The sequence below is a fragment of the Onychomys torridus genome, chromosome 13 (genome assembly GCF_903995425.1).
Source record: "Onychomys torridus chromosome 13, mOncTor1.1, whole genome shotgun sequence".
NCBI classification, from domain to species: Eukaryota; Metazoa; Chordata; class Mammalia; order Rodentia; family Cricetidae; genus Onychomys; species Onychomys torridus.
Genome location: NC_050455.1, coordinates 76979054 through 76998855, shown reverse-complemented (window position 1 = coordinate 76998855; position 19802 = coordinate 76979054). Strand labels below are relative to the sequence as shown.

The window sequence follows — 19802 nt, the reverse complement described above, 5'->3', positions numbered from 1 at the left end:
GAATGTTTATTTCAGTACTAAGAAAATGTTAGGCAGAGCTTGGAGGTATGGCTGAGGTATGGCTCAGCACTTGTCTAGCATGTATGTGGCCCATATGGAAGCCTCTATTTTATATGTTTCCTAAAAATATATTTTAAAAATAATTAAATAAAATGAATATTAAAAAGACTAACAAATGTTAGACATAAATACTGTGTAAAATCTTGCTATGTTAAAATTTATGAGACTATAAAGAAATCAAAGATTACTACCTTAAAAATAGTCACTTATTTATTTTAATAAGAAACAAAAAATTAAAAAAATAATCTCATTTTTGGTATTTCTATGATATAAAAAATGTCTTGAAAAAATATAATATTTTAGAACTTCTCATGTTTTATATGAAATTGATGTGTGTACATTTAACACAGAATACCTATAGCAAAAAAAGGCCTGACTTTTATGGGAAGAAAAATAAATCTAATTGTTTTATAAACTTAACATGTGTGTTTTCATGGAAACAATAGATTTTTTTTCTTACTTGGTTTTTGGCATACTGAAATTTATTACAATTTTTCAAATCTGCATTTTGGGGGAAAGGAGGCTCATCAGGAATATTGCAAATTCTCAAGTCAAGAGCCTTGCAATTCTTTCCTATGTATGCCATGCCATAACTACATGGAAAATTTACACATTTAAATGGGAATAAAGACTTATCTTATTTTTATTAGGTGAAAGACCCAATCATTCAATGATCTTCTTACCAATCACTGCCTCCCAGTGCTCGGCAAGAGTTGAGGTAATAAGAAAAAGGGAAACAGCACCAGCTTTCCTCAGGAGTGTGGCCAGAAGGTCAAATAAGTGTGTCCATGTGCGATGAAAAGCCAATACTAACTGTACATCTGTAAAATTAACCAAAACACTTCAAGTTATTAACAAAAGAACTCTTCAGAAATATATAACTCTGCACACACACTTGTCAAAAAGAAAAGCAATAATTGCCCAGTGGCTCAGGTGCAGGATACACCAATCAGAAGCGTGACCCAACCTGCCAGCTGAACTGCCCCACTCCCCAGATTCTGTTCCTAAGGCCCATTCCAGTGCTCAAGAAAAGCAATAATCAGCATTTTCCTAGTTAGGGTTTTTATTACTATGATAAAACATTATGGCCAAGAGCAAAGTGGGAAGGAATGGGTTGAAATAAACCCATAGATTTCATCTAACAGTGACACATCACCATCCATCACTAAAGAAAGTCAGGACAGGAATTCAAACAGGCAGGAACTCGGAGGCAAGAGCTGATGCAGAGGCCATGGGAGAGTGCTGCTTACAGGTTTAATCCTCATGGCTTGCTCAGTCTGTTTCCTTATAGTACCCAGGACCACCTGTCCATGAATGGCACTGCCCACAATGATCTGGGCCCTCTACATCAACCATCAAGCAAGGAAATGGATCATAGGCTTGCCCATAGACCAATGTGATGGTGGTATTCTCTCAATCAAGGTTTCTCTTCCCATATGACTCTACTCCAAGTTAAGCATAAAAACCAGCCTACACAATTATCCATGTTACTACAATTAATTAAATGTTAAACAATTAATTTACATAAAGGTATGTCCCTCCACCTTTCTATAAAGTCACACAAGCCATCCTCTCATTAAAATATGGTCAACAACAATCAGAAATTGTGATATAGTAAATATAAACTACAATTTCAGAACTGCACAGTAGGCACATTATAAAACATGACAGTGTCTATTTCTGTGAAACAAACTTTACTCTTATTTTCTTTATTCCCTCTAGCATCTCTGTGCAGAGATGAAAAGGAAAGCACAATGTGCTAAGGTCAAGGCAGAAGAGAAAGAAAACTTTCTTTGAAGAACAAAGCAGAGACTTATTCCACAAAGAAAACTACATTACAAAGTAGATTGAGCACGGCTGCCTGGGTGGACCCCATGTTGGAGAAGTTAAACTTCCACAGTGAGAATGCTGTCTGTGTAAACTGAAGTTGGACAGCAGTGGCTGTCTCGGCAATCTCTCCGGTCACACCTTTGCAGTTCTGTCACCATTCATCAAACTTCACTAAAGTAAGGTGAGACAACGTCTAAGCATTCCTCAGCACCAATGAGGCGCTTGGAGAGAGAACCTTTCAAGGATTCAGGTCACAACTAGTCCCAGGGCTCCTCAACTATCATATCACTAAACTCACTAAGAGGTATTTTAGATGTTTGCTCATTGCCAATCCCATAAAAACTTAATTCCAAAGATATGCTGTGTACTCACATACTCATGTACTACATGCATATTTGTACTACCACTTTAAAAATTCATAAGTCTACTCTTTTTATTCAATAAAGGTGAGGAATGGTAAAATATTTAAGTTGGAAGGTAAATTTAAAATGTTATTAACATTTAACTTTATTACCATACTTACTAAGTATTTTAGGTGAATGTTTTTGCATATTATAAAGAATTGAATTATATATCTGAATTAACAAATCATATAAATATATAGTATACGTATCGATATAAATATCTAATATATCTGTATATATTAGAAATATAGGGAAACAGAAATATAGCCAAAGTTTAATAAAAATCATTCACAACTTCGTTTCTAAGAAAACAATTTAAAAATAGTTTCCTTAAGATTGATTTTTAGGGCTGGAGAGATGGTGCAGTGGTTAAGAGCACCGACTGCTCTCCTAGAGGTCCTGAGTTCAATTCCCAGCAACCACATGGTGGCTCACAACCACTTGTAATGAGATCTGGTACCCTCTTCTGGCCTGCAGGGACACATGCAGGCAGAATACTGTGTACATAATAAATAAATAAATCTTTTTAAAAAATATAGATTTTTAATGAACATTTACACTTTTGCAAGATACAAAAAAAAACCTTTGCTGCTAAATGTACCTTCAGATATTACTGATAATTTTGCCTTGAAGTACTTTCTGTAATGAATCATAGGATTAAATAGTTCTTTACAATAAAACGCATAGGAGGAACAATAAACCTAGCTGCGGGGCCACAGTAGTAGTCAGACTCCCTCTTGACAGGTGTACTAGATCAAGTGACTCATCATTTTCATCACAGTTTGGTGCACTCAGGTTGCAATGCCATACACATCTTCATGAACTCAATGTCAGTGTTGGTCAAGTAATAGCCACAAAAAACCCTACATGAGAAATTACTAAATAAAAAGAAATTATGAGGTATAACTTGACTCTGTTAGATCATCTTTGTAATATCTAACTCACCCCCTTCTCATAAGAGTCAATTTCATTATTGTTAAGACTGCAGTCTAACCTACTAAGCATAATGAAATTGTTGCTACCATGAAGTGAATTTCTAAGCATAAAACTATTGTAACTCAAACACAGAGATAATTTTAACATGGATATAAATAATGCTGAGGACTGGACTTGATCAGGATTGCTGTAGCATATTACTTTAAGATGTGTTAAAGTTGTTTATGCTGTGGAACATTTGTTCAATGATGCAAAGATGTATTGCATTCTTTTATATTGCATTTGTTTAATTCTGTACTGTGCCTGTCTAAAACACCTGATAAAGAACTGAATAGCCAATACCAAGTCAGGAAAAAGGATAGGCAGGGCTGGCAGGCAGAGAAAATAAACAGAAGGAGAAAAAGAGGGATGAGGGAGAAGCAAGAAGTATCATGGAGCAAGAAAAGAAGGGAACAGTCACTCAGCCACACAGCCAGATATGGAATAAGAAGGAAAGAAAAGATATACAGAAACAGAGAAAAGGAAAAGCCCAGAGGCAAAAGGTAGATGGGATAATTTAAGTTATGAAAAATTGGCAAGAAACAAGCCAAGCTAAGGCCAGGCAATTATAAATAAGAATAAGTTTCCATGTGATTTATGTGGGAGCTGCATGGCGGGAGGTGGGGGGCTAAGAGTATAAGAGTGAAAAGGAACCAACAACACAGGATCATGGCATCTTTTACTTTCACACCTCAAAGGCACAGCAAATCCACACAATTCACAGGACTAAATAAGAATAAGTTGAAGTCAGGTCTGATGGTGTATGTAATTTCTGATTAACTGAGAGGCTGAAGCAAAATGATTTCAAGTTGAAGGGCAGCCTGTGCTATAGGATTAGTTCAAGCAAGGGTACACAACTTATCAAATCACTGTCTCAAGATAAAAAAAAAAAAAATTAAAAATAGGTTGGACTTTTCATAGTGTTCCACATTTCTTGTGTACCTCTGCATAAGGGAGACAGTTGTGTAGCTGGATCTGTGTGAGGGGCCCCTGGCAGTGTGATCAGGATCTATCCCCAGTACATGAGCTGGCTTTCTGGATCTTATTACCTATGGTTGGGATACCTTACTCACCCTTGATGCAGCAGGGAGGGGCTTGGTCCTGCCTCAACTGAAAGTACCAGGCTTAGCTGTCCCTTCATGGGAGAACTTACCCTGTTGGAGGAGGGGATGAGGGGTAGGTCCGGGGTAGAGGGAAGGTTGGAGGGCAAGGAAGGAGGGATGAGAGAGGGATCTGTGGTTGGTATGTAAAATGTATAAAAAAAATTAAAAAAAAAATAGGTTGGAGAGGTAACTGAGCAATAAATTGCTTACCTAATTTGTACTAGACCCTACATAAATCTCTGCACTATGGAGGAAAATAAGTGAATGAATGAACAGAAAGGCAATGAAGTGATCAATTACATTATTATAAATGATTTATGTTTAAAAAATAAATATATTCAGATGTGATCCTATATATTTGAAAATCACCACTGATAAATATAAACACATATATCTGTCTATAAAATTCAGGGTTTGGCACATATAACCACTATACTATTCACTCAACCCTATATTTTTGTTTCAATTTTCTCTACTACTATTCATTAAATTCAGCTTCAAGATAAAGTAGGTCTCAATATTTTAAGATCTTATGAAACGTTCATATTATACACTAAACTGACTTATACCTGTAACGGTCATTTGGCCCTAACCACAAATATAAAAATAGTACTCCAAGCTCACTGCAGACTGTAGCATGTGTTTCAGCTGACAGACAGAGGAGATTTTTGGTCCATTTTTTTTAAGCTACTCATCTGCCCTAAGTTTCTCCTGGAGCTACTTCAGATCATTAATATTATAAAATATACCTTCAAAACCTCCCAAAATACTGGGAGAGTTGGAGGGGGGCTTCATCTGGAGAAGAGTAAGATTTGATTCCTCAATATTGTTCACTTCTCATTTAAGCTGTAAAAACAAAACTTAGCTAAAGTCCCTATTGCTGAAGATACCATGTGCCTTGGACACAGGACCCAGAGAATCAGAGCTAGATCTGACCTGAAAGCCTCTTCTCTGAGGACATATTTCCTGGTAGCAGAAGGCCCCATTCTAGTTTTCAAAGGTGGGAAGCAAGCAATAGCCCTAACTAGCTAAGGTGCCTATGAAGTATCACAATGACTAGCATGGCACAATAACCCGTAGGGTACAGTACTGCCACCCACACCTTGGTGGTAGCCAATAGGTCTCTAATGGATTTCCTCCACAAGAAGGAAATAATGCCTACTACTCTAACCCTAACCAACTATCCAGGGCTAGTGAAGTCATGGATCTTGTACAAAAACCTACAACTGCCAATTTACTAAAACCGCACAACCCCTAACTGCATTCTAATACTTGGCCTTCTCCGCACAGATTAGTATAGGCCTCACCTCTCTGAAACAAAACGAAATGGCTCATTGCAACAGAGGAAATCATTACAGAAAACCACATTTGATCAAAATTCAGAGACTAAGAGATTGTGTGGAGCCTAACTGATACACCTACCATACAACACCTGTCCCTAAGGCTCAGGTACCATTGCAGAAGAACAAGGCAGAAAGATTGTAAAAGCCAGAGGAACAGGAAGTTTGCTGTAAGATTTTAGCTCCTAGAAATGGCAGAGAAGCTGCAACCATGAATTCTTATCAACATGACTGCTTAAAGAAGACCTGACAGACACCAACAGACATGCTAGAATGGAAGGGGAAAATCTCATGGGCTTCAATACTAGAGAAAGAACTAAAGCCAAATACGGAATATTGATAGTGTGAAAAATAGTCTTCCTCAGGAAAGAACTCCCAATTGTTTATCCAATACCAAATGACCTATCCTGAAATCATATACAGATCAATAACATTATACAAACTCAGCAGGTTATGAAAGATAACAGAGGCCATGAATTTGAGAGGTAGTGGGGGATGGAGACATGGGAAGGGTTGGAGGGGAAAAAAGGGAAGAAAGAAAATGATGTGGCTATATTTTAATTTTTAAAAATTAAAAAAAAAAACTTACCTAATACATCTTTGGTGCACACAATGAGAACTCGGATGACATTAGTGATAAGAGGTTTCAAGAGCTCATCCTGTGTCACAAGGTTAGGCTCTACCAACAGACAAGACTGCAAAAGCTGGGACAAAGAGGACAGGTATTCCAAGAGAAAGGAAGCCTATTTACAAAAAGACAGAAAACAGTAAATAAGTAGATCTCATGAAAAGCCAATCTCAGTGGCATCATGGTGTTTTACTTTTCTATGTGTTGTAAGAAATCATTTCTTCATAAAATACACTTAATAAAGCACAAAAAGCACTCATTATAAATTATGTGGGGCAGGCAGTGGTGGCGCACACCTGTAATCCCAGCACTCGGGAGGCAGAGGCAGGTGGATCTCTGTGAGTTAGAGACCAGCCTGGTCTACAAAGTGAGTTCCAGGACAGGCATCAAAGCTACAGAGAAACCCTATCTTGAAAAACAACAACAACAACAAAAAAAGTTATGTGCTATAAACTTAATATGTAGCAGCAAAGCATAGTTTCCAATATTAGAAGCATGTCAATAATGGTTACATTAGCACTATCAACTATACCACCAGTAAATAAAGTAGTATTTTCAAAGCTGATTTCAGTATTTCATTTAAAGAAAGTCTTTATATTTTTAAAGTAGGAACCAATATCCTAGAAGAAGCACAGAGGATATTTAAAGCCAAAGTAAACTCATTTGTAAAGAGAAATCTGATTACAAAAATATTCCTTAAAGTGCAAAAGAATGGAAGAAAATACATCTATCCTAACAGGCCAGCTAATGTTATCAATGAAATTTATTTTTGCTTTTAGTTATCCTTCAGTATAAAAACAATATTCTTAAGTGTAAGGGAAAAATTAATAAAAGTATCTCTGGAATTTTCTTAATGCTAATACTATAAGTAATACCTGGTAAACGTTCTTTTCAAACTTCCTCTGGATAGACAGCAGTTAAAGAATAGCAGCAATGTCTTATGTAGTTAATGTTCTTAAGCAGTACATCCTTATAAGGGAATTTTATAGAGCTATGCTGAGGTCAGTTTCTATGTCTTTTCACTCATCTTTGTCTGATGCTGTGAGAACATAAATTAAGAGTTGGGAACTAGTCTCCATTTCTGAAGGTGTGCATGTCTCTATGGTACACAGCCTCAAACCTTTTAAAAACAATTGTTCTCTGACTTCTTCTATGAGTTTGAAATTCCATTATAGAATATGCTAGCTTATTTTATATTATATAAAAGTATATGTAACTTTATCCTTCACAAATTCCTTCTACAGATTTTTTAGTTAATTTTCTTATTTCTATAATACTTTTGTTGTTCTTTTATATTGTTGGAGACATGGTCTAATGTAGTCTGGGCTAGCCTAGCACTCACCATGCACTTGAGATTGACCTTCAACTTCTGATCCTCCTGTGCTGGGAATACAGGCATGGACCACGGGACTCAGCTCTGTTAAGTCTTTGTAATCTCTTCATTGTCTGCCCTATTAAAGTTATAGCAAGTCTAACCTCTGGATACTGGAAATATTATTATAATTAAGCCAATGAGAAACATGAGAGAAAAATTGAATTATTTTGTAAATTAACCATTTAAGATTAAATACTGATATAGTTAATTAACTATCTTTTTCTATTTTTAACATTCTTAAAAATAAACAAACAAAAAGCAACAAAAACCAAAAACCTGCCAGTCACACACTCCAACACATTTTTGCCTGTAGCTGACTCTAATCCCACTACCAGCATTCTGCACCATGCTCTGCCTCTGACATCTATGTCTGTTCTCCTTTTCAGCCTTCTCTGCTCTATTCTGACCTTCTATAAGATTTTTTTTCCCTGACCATTCTGTAGCAAACACTCTATCAGGGTCCAGCCCCGACCTGTCAAAGGGTTCTTGAATGGAGAAATGAGGAACTGAGAAATAATAGGAAGAAATATAGACATAGACGAAGAAAAAGAGACACAGGATAGCTTTGAAAGAGCTCTGGGTCAATACCACAGAAGCCTGGAGTTTATTCATAATGGGCTTTTTATACATCAGCAAAGAGAGGAGTGTAGACCCTTTAAAACACCTGGTGAAGATGCTTTTGGCCAAATTATCCTATTATGCAGCCTTGCTGGGCAAAGCAAGCTCAGACTTTCTGACCTTCAGTAAGGCCTTACTAGGGAACCTCTGTGGGTCCCACAATGCTCCCCTTGTGACATACCCTTTTTACCCAATGAATGTCATTCATTCTTTCCACACCATTTGTTACTATCTGGTCCCATACTTCACATCTTATATGTGCTTCTATCTGTCTCTTGCACCTAATCCATAGATTCCTTATGAGCACAGATGTTTGCTTTCTATTAACAGCAACTAGAACAGAATCTGGTAAATGTTAGAGAATTTTTTGAATTCTTGTGCAAACAACAATGTACAAGCATCAATTCACATAAGGCAAACAACACAGTGGATCAGAGTGTGCTCTGGAACCAACCTGCATGGCCAACTTTCCTTGCTCTGCTCAGTACTGTGTGAAATCCGTCAACCTCCACCATTTCCTTTGTAATGTCATAGCACTGATGATATCTCATGTGATTTTTGTGCATGTGTTTACTCAGACATGGATCCGTAAGTGTCTGTCACTGTTATCATGGAACTATACTGCACACTCAAGACACAACTGCAGACAAGGTCTGCCCTCATTGATAACTATGCTTTCTAGCCTTGCTTCCCCTCACAGATTCAGCTCCAGTAATTCTGGACTCCTTGCTGTTTCTTGGACAGACTAACCACACTGTGATGCAGAGGCCTTGCTATGCCTACAGGACCATCTTTTTCACCTCAAATCACATATCATGACGGGAAAGGTTTTCCCTGGACACTAACTAAGTACAGGCCTCTGCCTCAATATCTGGTATTGTCCCTTGCTTTATCTTTTCTTCTGAAATGCTTGTCATCCTTAGATTATACATGGATTTGTTATCTATTCTCTAAATATAAGGGGAAGGTCTTTATTTTAATGACTTAAGGGAGATTCTAATCCAGAGAAGGTATTCAGTGAAGATTTTTCAGTTGTACCAACAAAAGAGTAAAGAGAACATATATCTTGTGAATCGGCTGATTTAATAAAAACACTACACCAGAAAGAACGCATGCTTCAAAAATGGGATGCAGAGTATTTCCAAGATGTTCTAGAGTCCTTCTATGTTCAGAGAATGCAACACAAGTAATATTTCCCTTTCCACTTTTCATCCCTTACCCACACAAAACAAATGGGATATTAAATTTGGGCCTTTAAATAAAATTTCTTGAAGCAGCAACTATATTAGAAATTGGTAAGCATATTTTACATACAGAACCCCCAAATTTAGTGAATAGCTGTGAAAAAAAATTAAAATTTTGTCACCTTGTTTTGAAAATATACATGATGTTTTTAGTTTTTGTTTGTTTGTTTGTTTTGTTGAGAACAAGCTCTCACTACATAGCCCTGGCAATCCTGGAAATCACTATGTAGACCATGCTGATCTTGAACTCACAGAGATCTACCTGCCTCTGCCTCCCGAGTGCTGGAAGGTTTAGCTGTGCTGTAGTGGTACACACCTTTAATCCCAAAACTCAAAAAGCAGAGGCAGGTAGGTCCCTGTGAGTTTGAGGCCAGCCTGGTCTATCGGGTGAGTGAGTTCCAGGACAGCCAGGGCTACACAGAGAAATCCTGTCTTGAAAAACAACAACAACAAAAAGACATGTTAGTCTAAAAATTTTAACCTAGGTGAAAATAACAGACATGCCAGAGACAGACTAAAATCATGAGTAAGTGGGATATACCAGTGCCCCTTTATAAAGTAGTGCTCAAAGAAACTTGATTAAACATTCATAACTGATTAAACAATGGAGTTAGGAAAAGTATTCACTGTTCTTTTCTTCCATCCCAGTTTCTCTATTAAAGGTAAAATTTTTCATAACCTAGTTCAAAAAGCATGCAATACCACATATAAACTAAGGGATTTCCAACTTTTTCTTATGGTTGGATCTCCTTAGAATTTGTTGTTTGGCCCTCAAGGCAAAGAAACCCATAATAAAAATGAGAGGCTGATCCGAGCTCCTTACCTGAGCCTGAGTATGTTCAACAGCAAATGATAAGGGTGGCGGGGTCTTGAGTTCCTGGATGCACATCTCTATGACAGAAGCATCCACAGTACTGTCAAGGATAAAGAATATCCCATCCATGGTTACTATGCTTCTTATTAAAGACAAAACATCACAATTTGAAGTGTGAATATAAACCTGAATATAAATAAAGAGAAAGGACTTTTACAAGTAAATAAAATATTTAAGATTTCCTAGAGTATTTCAGAAAATAGGAAAATGTTGTTTCAGGCAAGTGTGAAAAACAGAGAATTCTAAAAGTGAAACTGTCATAGTTAGCATCAGTTGTCAATTTGACGTATCTGAACAAAGGCAAAAACAACTGAGGAACTGCCTACATCTTACTGTCCTGTAGGCATGTCTGTAGAGCATGCTCTTAATTGCTAATTGATGAGAGTGGGCCTAGCCTACTGTGAGAGGTGCTATCCCTGGGCAAGTGCACCTGATGGTTTAAGGCAGTTGAACATGTTGGAGGGAACAAGCCAGTAAGCAGCACTCCTCCATGGTCTCTGCTTCAGTTCCTGCCTCCAGGTTCCTGCCTCAGCTTAGCTCAACTTCTCTTGATAATGATGGCCTGTAACCTGTAAGCCAAATAAGCCCTTCCCTCCTCTAAGTTGCTTTTGGTCAGTGTTTTATAGCAAAATAAAACCTAGGTGTAGACGAAATTCTAAACAGTCTTAGTAAATAAGAAACACAAAGCCAAATACAGAGGTAAATAGCCAAAGAGATCAGAGAGTCACGACTACCTTACCTTACCACCTCACCACCTTCGCTCACCCAGAGAGAGACCTTCTTCCTGCCTGACTTGTGTTTTTATTGCCTTTCTGTTCTGCTTTCTCATTGCCTCTTAGCCCAGCCACATGACTTCCTCATCACTGCCTGTCTATACAGACCTCCAGGTCTCTATGGATGGCACTGGGATTAAAGGCTTGTGTCACCACGCTTGGCTGTGTCCTTGAACACAGAGATTCTGCCTGGCATGTGATCAGATTGAGGGCATATGCTACCACCTCCAGACTTCTGCTTAATGGCTATTTGACCTCTGATCTCCAGGCAACTTTATTTATTAACATACAAATAAAATATCACCACATTTCATCACAAATAAAATATCATATCCCAGAAAAAGAGAAGGTAGTATGACTTAACAAGAAGAAAGACATTTCTGACAGCACTGTTCAGAAGTAAAAAGAGAAAGGAAGAGAAATGGACATATGAACGAGGTAAAAAGAAGGTAGACATGCTGGGCTAGAGTAGCTGGATGTTAGGAAGAGAGAAGTCACATTCACTATTCGAAGGTATCTGGACACTAACTTTCCTCACATTCATCTCTGTAAGCTGGGGCCAGCAACAACCCTCTAGAGGATAAAGCATGTTCATACTACAACACTATGCAAGGAATGAACTATAAACTTAGATATGCCTGAACATAATAGCCAAAGTTTTGCCACTATGCTAAAAACATCATCAGACACTCATTAATATTAGGAAAATGAATAATTTAAAGAATCAAGTCATTGTTTCCTTAAATTCTACCAGAATAGTTCTGATGAGTTTAGTTTCCCATAACAAAATGCATCCAAGTAAAATTCAACAGTGATTTTCAACCTGGGAACATTATTCTGATACGACTGTGAGTCAGGAATCTTGAACCTCTTTAATGTCCAATGAAAAATAAGCAGGGGATTATACTACATGCTTTGTCTGTGCTAGAAGGCACATAAGATTTAGAACATCTCAATTCTTTAAATTGAAGAAAAAATCTTTTTAATCTAAACAATCAATCTAAGAAGCCAATAAAAGTGCATTAATAGAACAGAGGGAGGAAATAACAACAGCAACTGTGACAACAACTGGCAAAAGTAAAAGCCTGGAACTTAGTGCATGTAAGAACAAATGAGACTACACTGTCAGCCACACACGGTCTTGTGTTCACGCATCCCTCCTCCCATTTCTCTCTTACCTACAGAGAAGCTCTATGAGGCGGGCTTGCTGAAAAGCATTTGCAGCTTCTCTACGAGTAACTGCCAAGAGGTTGTCTAAGAGGCTGCAGATCGCTGACAGAAGAGATGGGGTAACAAACATGCACTGCTTGTGCAGGGGAGCAGACAGTGACGAGTCACGAAGGCACACTGGTCTGGTTTCACATTGACCTATTATTTATAATAGAGCATAAAAATTGTTCAATTTATCTGGTGGTTATTAACAAAATTTACAACTTTTCACCACACAGGAAAGTTCCTAAAGATATAGAGGTAGGTGATTGGTTAATTCTCCTAATTGCATGGCTCAGCTTAACCTTGGAGCTAGGGAGATTGACTGCTTCTCTTCCTAACCCCCAACCCCAGTGAGTGTACATGTGCACACATAGAAGCACTCAACATGCAATCATTCATGTGCACATGCAATCAGCACGGGAGTTTTGACCTGCTCCGTTTCTGACCTGGGCCGGTTCACCCCTCCTTAGGCAACCTGGTGGTCCCCCGCTCCCGGGAGGTCACCATATTGATGCCGAACTTAGTGTGGACACCCAATCGGCATAGCGCACTACAGCCCAGAACTCCTGGACTCAAGCGATCCTCCTGTTTCAGCCTCCCGAGTAGCCGGAAGAGTAACATGAGCCAAGGCTAGAATACAGTCTTTTTTTTTTCCCCCTGAAATTCTAGGGGCCGGACTTTGGATTTTAGAAAAGCACTAAGGTACAGTTGACTGTACATCCTTCAACACCTCCAATGGAAGCGTAGACATTCTTTGAATTACTTCTGTAGAGAAGCAAGCACAGTCATAACGGTGAGTCAAGCAGTGAACAGGACTGCAAAGCAGCATCAGTCATTGGGTGTGGGCCAGTAGACACCTGTTAACATCTGAGAAAATCTGACTGACAGGAACTGTGGATTTTAGGTAAGGACTGTGGACCTTTTCTAACTGAATCAAATGTGCCTCAACACTTTTTCTTATTACTTTCAGTCCTTGTTTATTCTTTTGAGAAAACATTTTGAATTAATTCCCACTGAAGAAAAAGCAAGAGTATAAGGAATTCTGAACTAAATATTTTACTTATCAACCTACCTGCCCTGGAACCTTTTATTTTATGAATTGTTTGTAATTCACAGATACACGCTTCCTTAATAACTTCTGAAGATGGAGTCATAGTCTTTACTTACTATAGCACCATCAGGGAATAAACACACATAATGTCTAATATCTAACTACAGACCTTTTCTATATCTTGTCAATCATTCTACAAATGTTCTGAAGAGCAAAAGAAAAAAAAGTAACCTATTTGAAATCCCATTTTGCATTTAGTTAACATGTTTCTGCCTTCTAAATTGGAAGAGTTCCTTGGCCCTGCTCTCTTTCCTGACCAAGACAATTTTATGGAGAATCTTTCTGAGGTTTCTTCATGATCAGATTCTCTGCACATTTTATCATGAGATATGACTTCTGTTTCCCACTACTGGAGACACTAGCTTTGACTGTTTAGCTAAGGCAGTGCTATGGGTAGAACGAGTGTCTTGCACAGGATCCTGTTGCGAAGCATCAAACCCAACTGACAGCATGACGTTCAGAGGTTCTGGAAACTTTAAGAGGAAGGACCTACTTAAGGGTCACTGGGACAAGGGGTAAGGGAGGTTCGTGGAGATATCTTGTCAATAGCCCCTTCCTGTTTCCCTCTCTACTGTCTGTCATGATGTGAATAGCTTCTGCCACTCAGTACACTCCAATGTGCTGATGGAGTCCTGTGGCTGAAACGTCTGAACAGTTTACAATGTTCTTTCACAGATTTTGCTTGCAATGGTATAAACGTTACTGAGACAGGTAGTGTCTAATAGGTTCCTCAACTGTAAAATATATTTTCCTTTATGCTAAAATGGCTACCAAATGGTAATTCTCCAATGAAAACATTTTTTATTTTAGTTGACTTTCTAGCAGATTTCCTTCTGATCACTTATTTATTTTAGTATTAATCAAACATTCTTAATCTGTATAGTATATTTATTTTGCTTGAATTATCCCAAGAACATTCTTTTCTATAACAATCCTATATCTTTTCCCATGTATCCAATTAACCTCTGTTGCTCCAGGTTCAAGTTCTTCTTTGCATATCCCATGCCCTGAAATCAAGCATTTGTTCCAGAGAGTTCTGATAGTATGGAGAGGAGAATGAGATTCAGAACCAAGGATCTGAGCACTAAGTATAAATATATATATATATATTTATATTGATGTGCCATTGTTTTGAGACTGGAAATGTGTCCATTTATATGTGTGTGCATGTGTATATGTATGTATGTTGTATGTATATATATATGTATACACACACACACACACACATACCTGGGCACATACACATGGAGCAATGAATCAACAAAATAATTCATACTGACAGCTCCAATTCTAATATAAATTTACAGGGTTCATTGAACACCTTTAGTCATTAAGTATTTCATCACATACACACACACACACACACACACACACACACACACACACACACATACACACACACACACACACAAACCCTTTCATCGTCCATTGTCTACTTGCTCCTTTGCTCAGTCAAATATATGAAAAAGTTTTAGGATTGCTAGTTGCAAAAGGTAAAGTAGCATCATGACTTGAATGCCTGCCTGAAGTTTTCTCTGCCATTAAACCTGAAGATGAAAGCCTATGAATTACTAGAACAACTTGCTTATATTCTGTTGTAGCCCACTGGGTTTCCTAGTGGCTGTACCCAGCAGGGCTGCATTAAGAGGTTGACTGGACCACGGGCCTGGGTACTAGGTGACTGTAACTAGCAAGTGGAGAGGTCTTTTCCTCGACCTCTTGGCATTGTTATAAATAGAATTTTGAAATAAAGATCTGGGCTGGTGGCTAAGGATCCAGGCCCACCCAAGTCTATCCTGTGTCTTCTCTGTTTCTCTCCTCTCTATTTCTAAGTCTCTTATCCTTCATATCTCAAAGAGGTCCTGGGGTAAATAAGTGTGGGGCTGGTTCCACATTACTTTCACATTTTGCCAGTTTAAGTTTTCTTTTCTTTCTCTTGTAACACATGAAACATAAAACATGGTTATAAAAGCCTAACTAAGCTTAGAAGTATATGCAACAGTGACTATGGCCACTGTCGAATCCCTTTTACCTTGTTCTTACCCTCATGTATTTCTTCCCTGACATCCACCCGCTCTGATAACTGAGCTTCCTGTTTTCTTTTATAACAAATGAGGAGACACATGTACTTTTTAGTTCCCCCCTTTTATTATTTTATTGCTTTCATGTGTATGTTTGTTTTCTCCAAGTATATGATTAAGCACCGTATGCATGCCTAGTGCCTGCAGATGCCAGAGGAAGGTACCAGAACCCATAGCACTAGAGTTACAGATGATTGTGAGCTGCCATTTGGGTGCTGGAAATTAAATCCAGGTCCTCTGGAAGAGCAACCAGTACTCTTAACCACTGAGCCAAGTCTCAAAACATAGAAATCTACCATATATTTTAAGTATATATTTTTAGTGTATTTTGTGTGTGGGATGTATGTGTGAGAAAGCCCACGTATACACATGTAGAGGTCAGAGTTGAAATTGGGTGTTCTCCTTTATTGGTTTCCTTTATTGTTATGTACTGAGAGACTCTCTCTCTCTCTCTCTCTGAACCTGAACCTCAGCAATATATGGCTGCTCCATGAACCTGTTTTATCTGCCTGCTTCTGCCCCTCCCCCCTCATTGGCTTGAAAAGCATGTTTCACCACAGCCAACACTTCACATGGGTACTAGAGGACAGCAAGGCAAGCACTCTGCCCACTGAACCATTCCCCTAACCCAGTTGGATGCTTTTTTTAACTTATCAATATTCTGGTGGGGATTTACTGTGTACCAATTTGAAGATATCTTGTTTTTTAATAGCTGAATAGTTCATTACATGGATATTAATTTGAAGCCACCCCCATTTATGGGATGTTTGATATATTTTCTAATTGCAAATAGTATTTCATTAAATAATCATGCGCATATGTATTTTCACACTTTCAGAGATGAGTCATGTGAAAATTCCTGTAAGATAATTTTATAGATTCATTAGATACTGCCAAGTTCCCTTCCCAAAATGTTACACTAATTGCATTCTCTCTTTCAATTTATAGAAGTGTTGTTTTCCATAGCCTGGCCAAGAGGATGCACTGCCAGCACTTTTTAATGCTGGCGATTTAATTTAACAGCTAAGAAAGATGGTCACTGTGTAGCATTAATTTGTACTTATCTGGTAATATGGGACCCTCATATCTTTTGTGAGTGTCTGCCTCATGTTTCTGTTCACTTTTACATGGTGCTAGTTCTCTTCCTTCTGAAGAACTGAGAACACTTTACATGCTTACAACACAGCTTTCTTTTTAAGTTATGTTACAAATAGTTACACTGATTTGTCAAGGAATTTCTTCACTTTATGGTATTTTCTGCCATATAAGTTGTTGTTTTTTAATTAGTATTACTAAATGTAAAATGTGTCCTTTTTATTGACTTCTGATGTTGAAGCAAAATTAGAAAGCCTTCTACATAATTTTATAGGCATCCATCCATGTTTTCTTATAGTATTTGCATAAACTAATTTTTCACTTTGAAACCCAGATAACTATGTATAAGATGTGCTCTTGTGTCAAATGGCTAGCCAGATTTCACCATTGTTTTCAAAAGATCCATGGCTCATTCAGAGATCTGAGTTGCCACTTTAATCATTATGGATACATTTTCAGTTCTGTTTTTTCATTGCTGGTAATAAAACATATTCAATTACATTTTTCAGTATGTTATAATATCCATGTAGGACTTGACTCCTTTTAGAGCATTTTTCTGGCCACTTTCATACACTCATTTTTGTTTTGATTTAATTATGAATAGAATCTTGTTTACCACAAAGAAATGTGGTGGTATTTTGACTAGACACTGTTTAATTTTTAGCTTAACATCTGATATCTTTTTGATGTCAAGGTATCCTATCTAAAAATAATGGATTTTTTTATATTTGTTCACATAACATCTATTTTCATGGGTTTGGAGAATATTTTAAAGTTTTTCTTCTACAAATGCTGCAGAGCTTTTCAGATGAGATGGCTCAGCAGGTAAAGGCAGCTGCTGCCAAACCCAAGAACCAAAGCTCAATCCCTGGGATACACAAGGATTCACAAGGTGGAAAGAGAGACTTACTCCTGAAAGTTATCCTCTGACCTCCACATGCAGTGTGGTATTTGTAGGCACACACACACACACACACACACACACACACACACACACACACACACACATAGAGAGAGAGAGAGGGAGAAGAAGAAGAAGCGAAAAAACTAAAGAAATAAAATAAGATTAGAAACCTCATACACAAAAAAGGAATACCTTGAGTCACAAACTGGTCAGGTGCAGTTTCAGGAATGAGTGTTGATGGTAGCAGAGGCTGAGTCTCAGAACTGCCCGCTGAGGTCGCCACCTGTGAAGCAGGAAGGGTACTTTACTCATTAATGTGGAAGCATGGAAAATGAAACAAACAGTAGATATGCAAAAATTCCTTAAGAAAGCAAGTTTAGAATGAATTTTATCAGCTAACATAATTACAGAACAATTTAAATCCTGAGTTATAGCTAGTTTTCTGATAAGGGCATTTTCTATGACCCCCTAATAGGAATGTTACACTGTCCATAAATCAGTAACTCAAAAGAGCCAAGTTTTAATTTGAAGCCCAATTATGACTTTAAGTTTCTGATATAAGCAACGTATGGCTCTTGCTGCCTAAATGTTGAAAGGCTTAAGATATATATTCTCTACCTAAAATGCATTGTTTTTGAGATTCTCACATTTCTTTACTACAGATTTGTCATGTACATGAGTGTTTTGCCTCCATGTATGTAAATTTATCATCTATGTGTCTGGTGATCATGGAGGAAAGAAGAAGGCATTGGATCCCCTGCAAATGGAGTAACTGAACCCAAATCCTCTGCAAGAGCAACAAGAGCTATTAACTGTTGGGCTATTTCTCCAGCCCTATTTTATTATAAATGGCTTGTTTTTGATGTTTCAAACTGCACACTTAAGTTTAATGATGCCTATAAAAATCAGTGTAAATGCTAAAGAGATGGGATGACTCAGAATTTAAAAGCATGTGCTGTTCTTCCAGAGGACACAGCTCCATGCCCCAGCACCCACACTGTTGTTCATGACCACATATAACTCCATTCCCAGGAGACTTGATGCCCTATTCTACCCAACACAGACACCAGGCACACATATGGGGAACAGATGTACTCAAAAGACAAACAATAAATAAATAAATAAATAAATAAATACATACATACATACATACATACATACATACATGCATAAATACATAAATAAATGAGTAATTCACACACATACAATAAAGTGGCAGAAAACCTTGCAGATCTAGAATATAAAAAAACAGCAAAGTATTAGAAGATTTTTCTCTATCTTGCCTCATATCTGAACTTAAAAAAAAAAAGCTTGGCAAAATGCTGACACTGAGTTTCAGAACAGAACATTATTAAAAACATTGCACCTAATAGAAATGACTGTGGCCTTCTAAAATTGGATGCACTCAGCCTACTGTGATTGGTACTTCTTATGTGAAAAATACCTCTCTCGGGAGGGAAGATACCTCTTCTTTTTTTTTCTTTTTTTTTTGCCATCAATCTTTTTCTCTGTGAAAGGGCACAAAGGGGGCATACCTGGAGAGTGCCCATGTCAATGTGTACACATGACATGGGGCATCCACAGAACTCATAAATAAGCATTACTTATAACATAGAGACCACCAGGTCACATCTGTATACACCCTGTGCTTATTCCTAGCTTATTGTGCCTTTGATTTACAGTGATACATGAAAGCAAATACTAAGATTATTTTCATTTGTAGTTTCTGGTAGTAAAGCCAATATGCACTTTAAGAAATTCATAGCAATGAAGTCTACATACACTTAAAAATCTAAAAATACTAAAAAATTTGGGACATAAGAACAGACACGGAGAAAATCCAGAGAAGCATCCGTTCATACTTCAAAAACCTATACTCCACAAAGTTGGAGAATCTAAAAGAAATGAACAATTTTCTTGATATGTACCACACACAAAAATTAAAACAATACCAAAAAAAATTTTAAATAGATCTATAACACCTAAGGAAATAGAAATGGTCATTAAAACTCTCCTCCAAAGTCAAAAACAACTCAGGACCAGATGGTGGCAGCACAGAATTCCACCAGAATTTCAAAGAAGAGTTAATACCAATACTCCTCAATTGTTCCACATAACAGAAACAGAAGGAACACTGTCAAACTCATTTTATGAGGCTATAGTTACCCTGATCCC

General features: G+C 37.6%; 1 protein-coding gene across 1 annotated transcript in view; it reads right to left on the bottom strand.

Moving 5' to 3' along the window:
- Positions 1–19802, bottom strand: part of Rttn (rotatin) — a 172979-nt gene that overhangs the window by 33164 nt on the left and 120013 nt on the right. Inside the window, exons 35-39 of the mRNA XM_036205187.1 lie at positions 17820–17910; positions 12403–12592; positions 10401–10491; positions 6302–6455; positions 744–881 (exon numbers count right to left, since the gene is read on the bottom strand). Of these exons, the coding sequence (XP_036061080.1) occupies positions 744–881; positions 6302–6455; positions 10401–10491; positions 12403–12592; positions 17820–17910 (664 nt within the window). The remainder of the gene's footprint in view (positions 1–743; positions 882–6301; positions 6456–10400; positions 10492–12402; positions 12593–17819; positions 17911–19802) is intronic.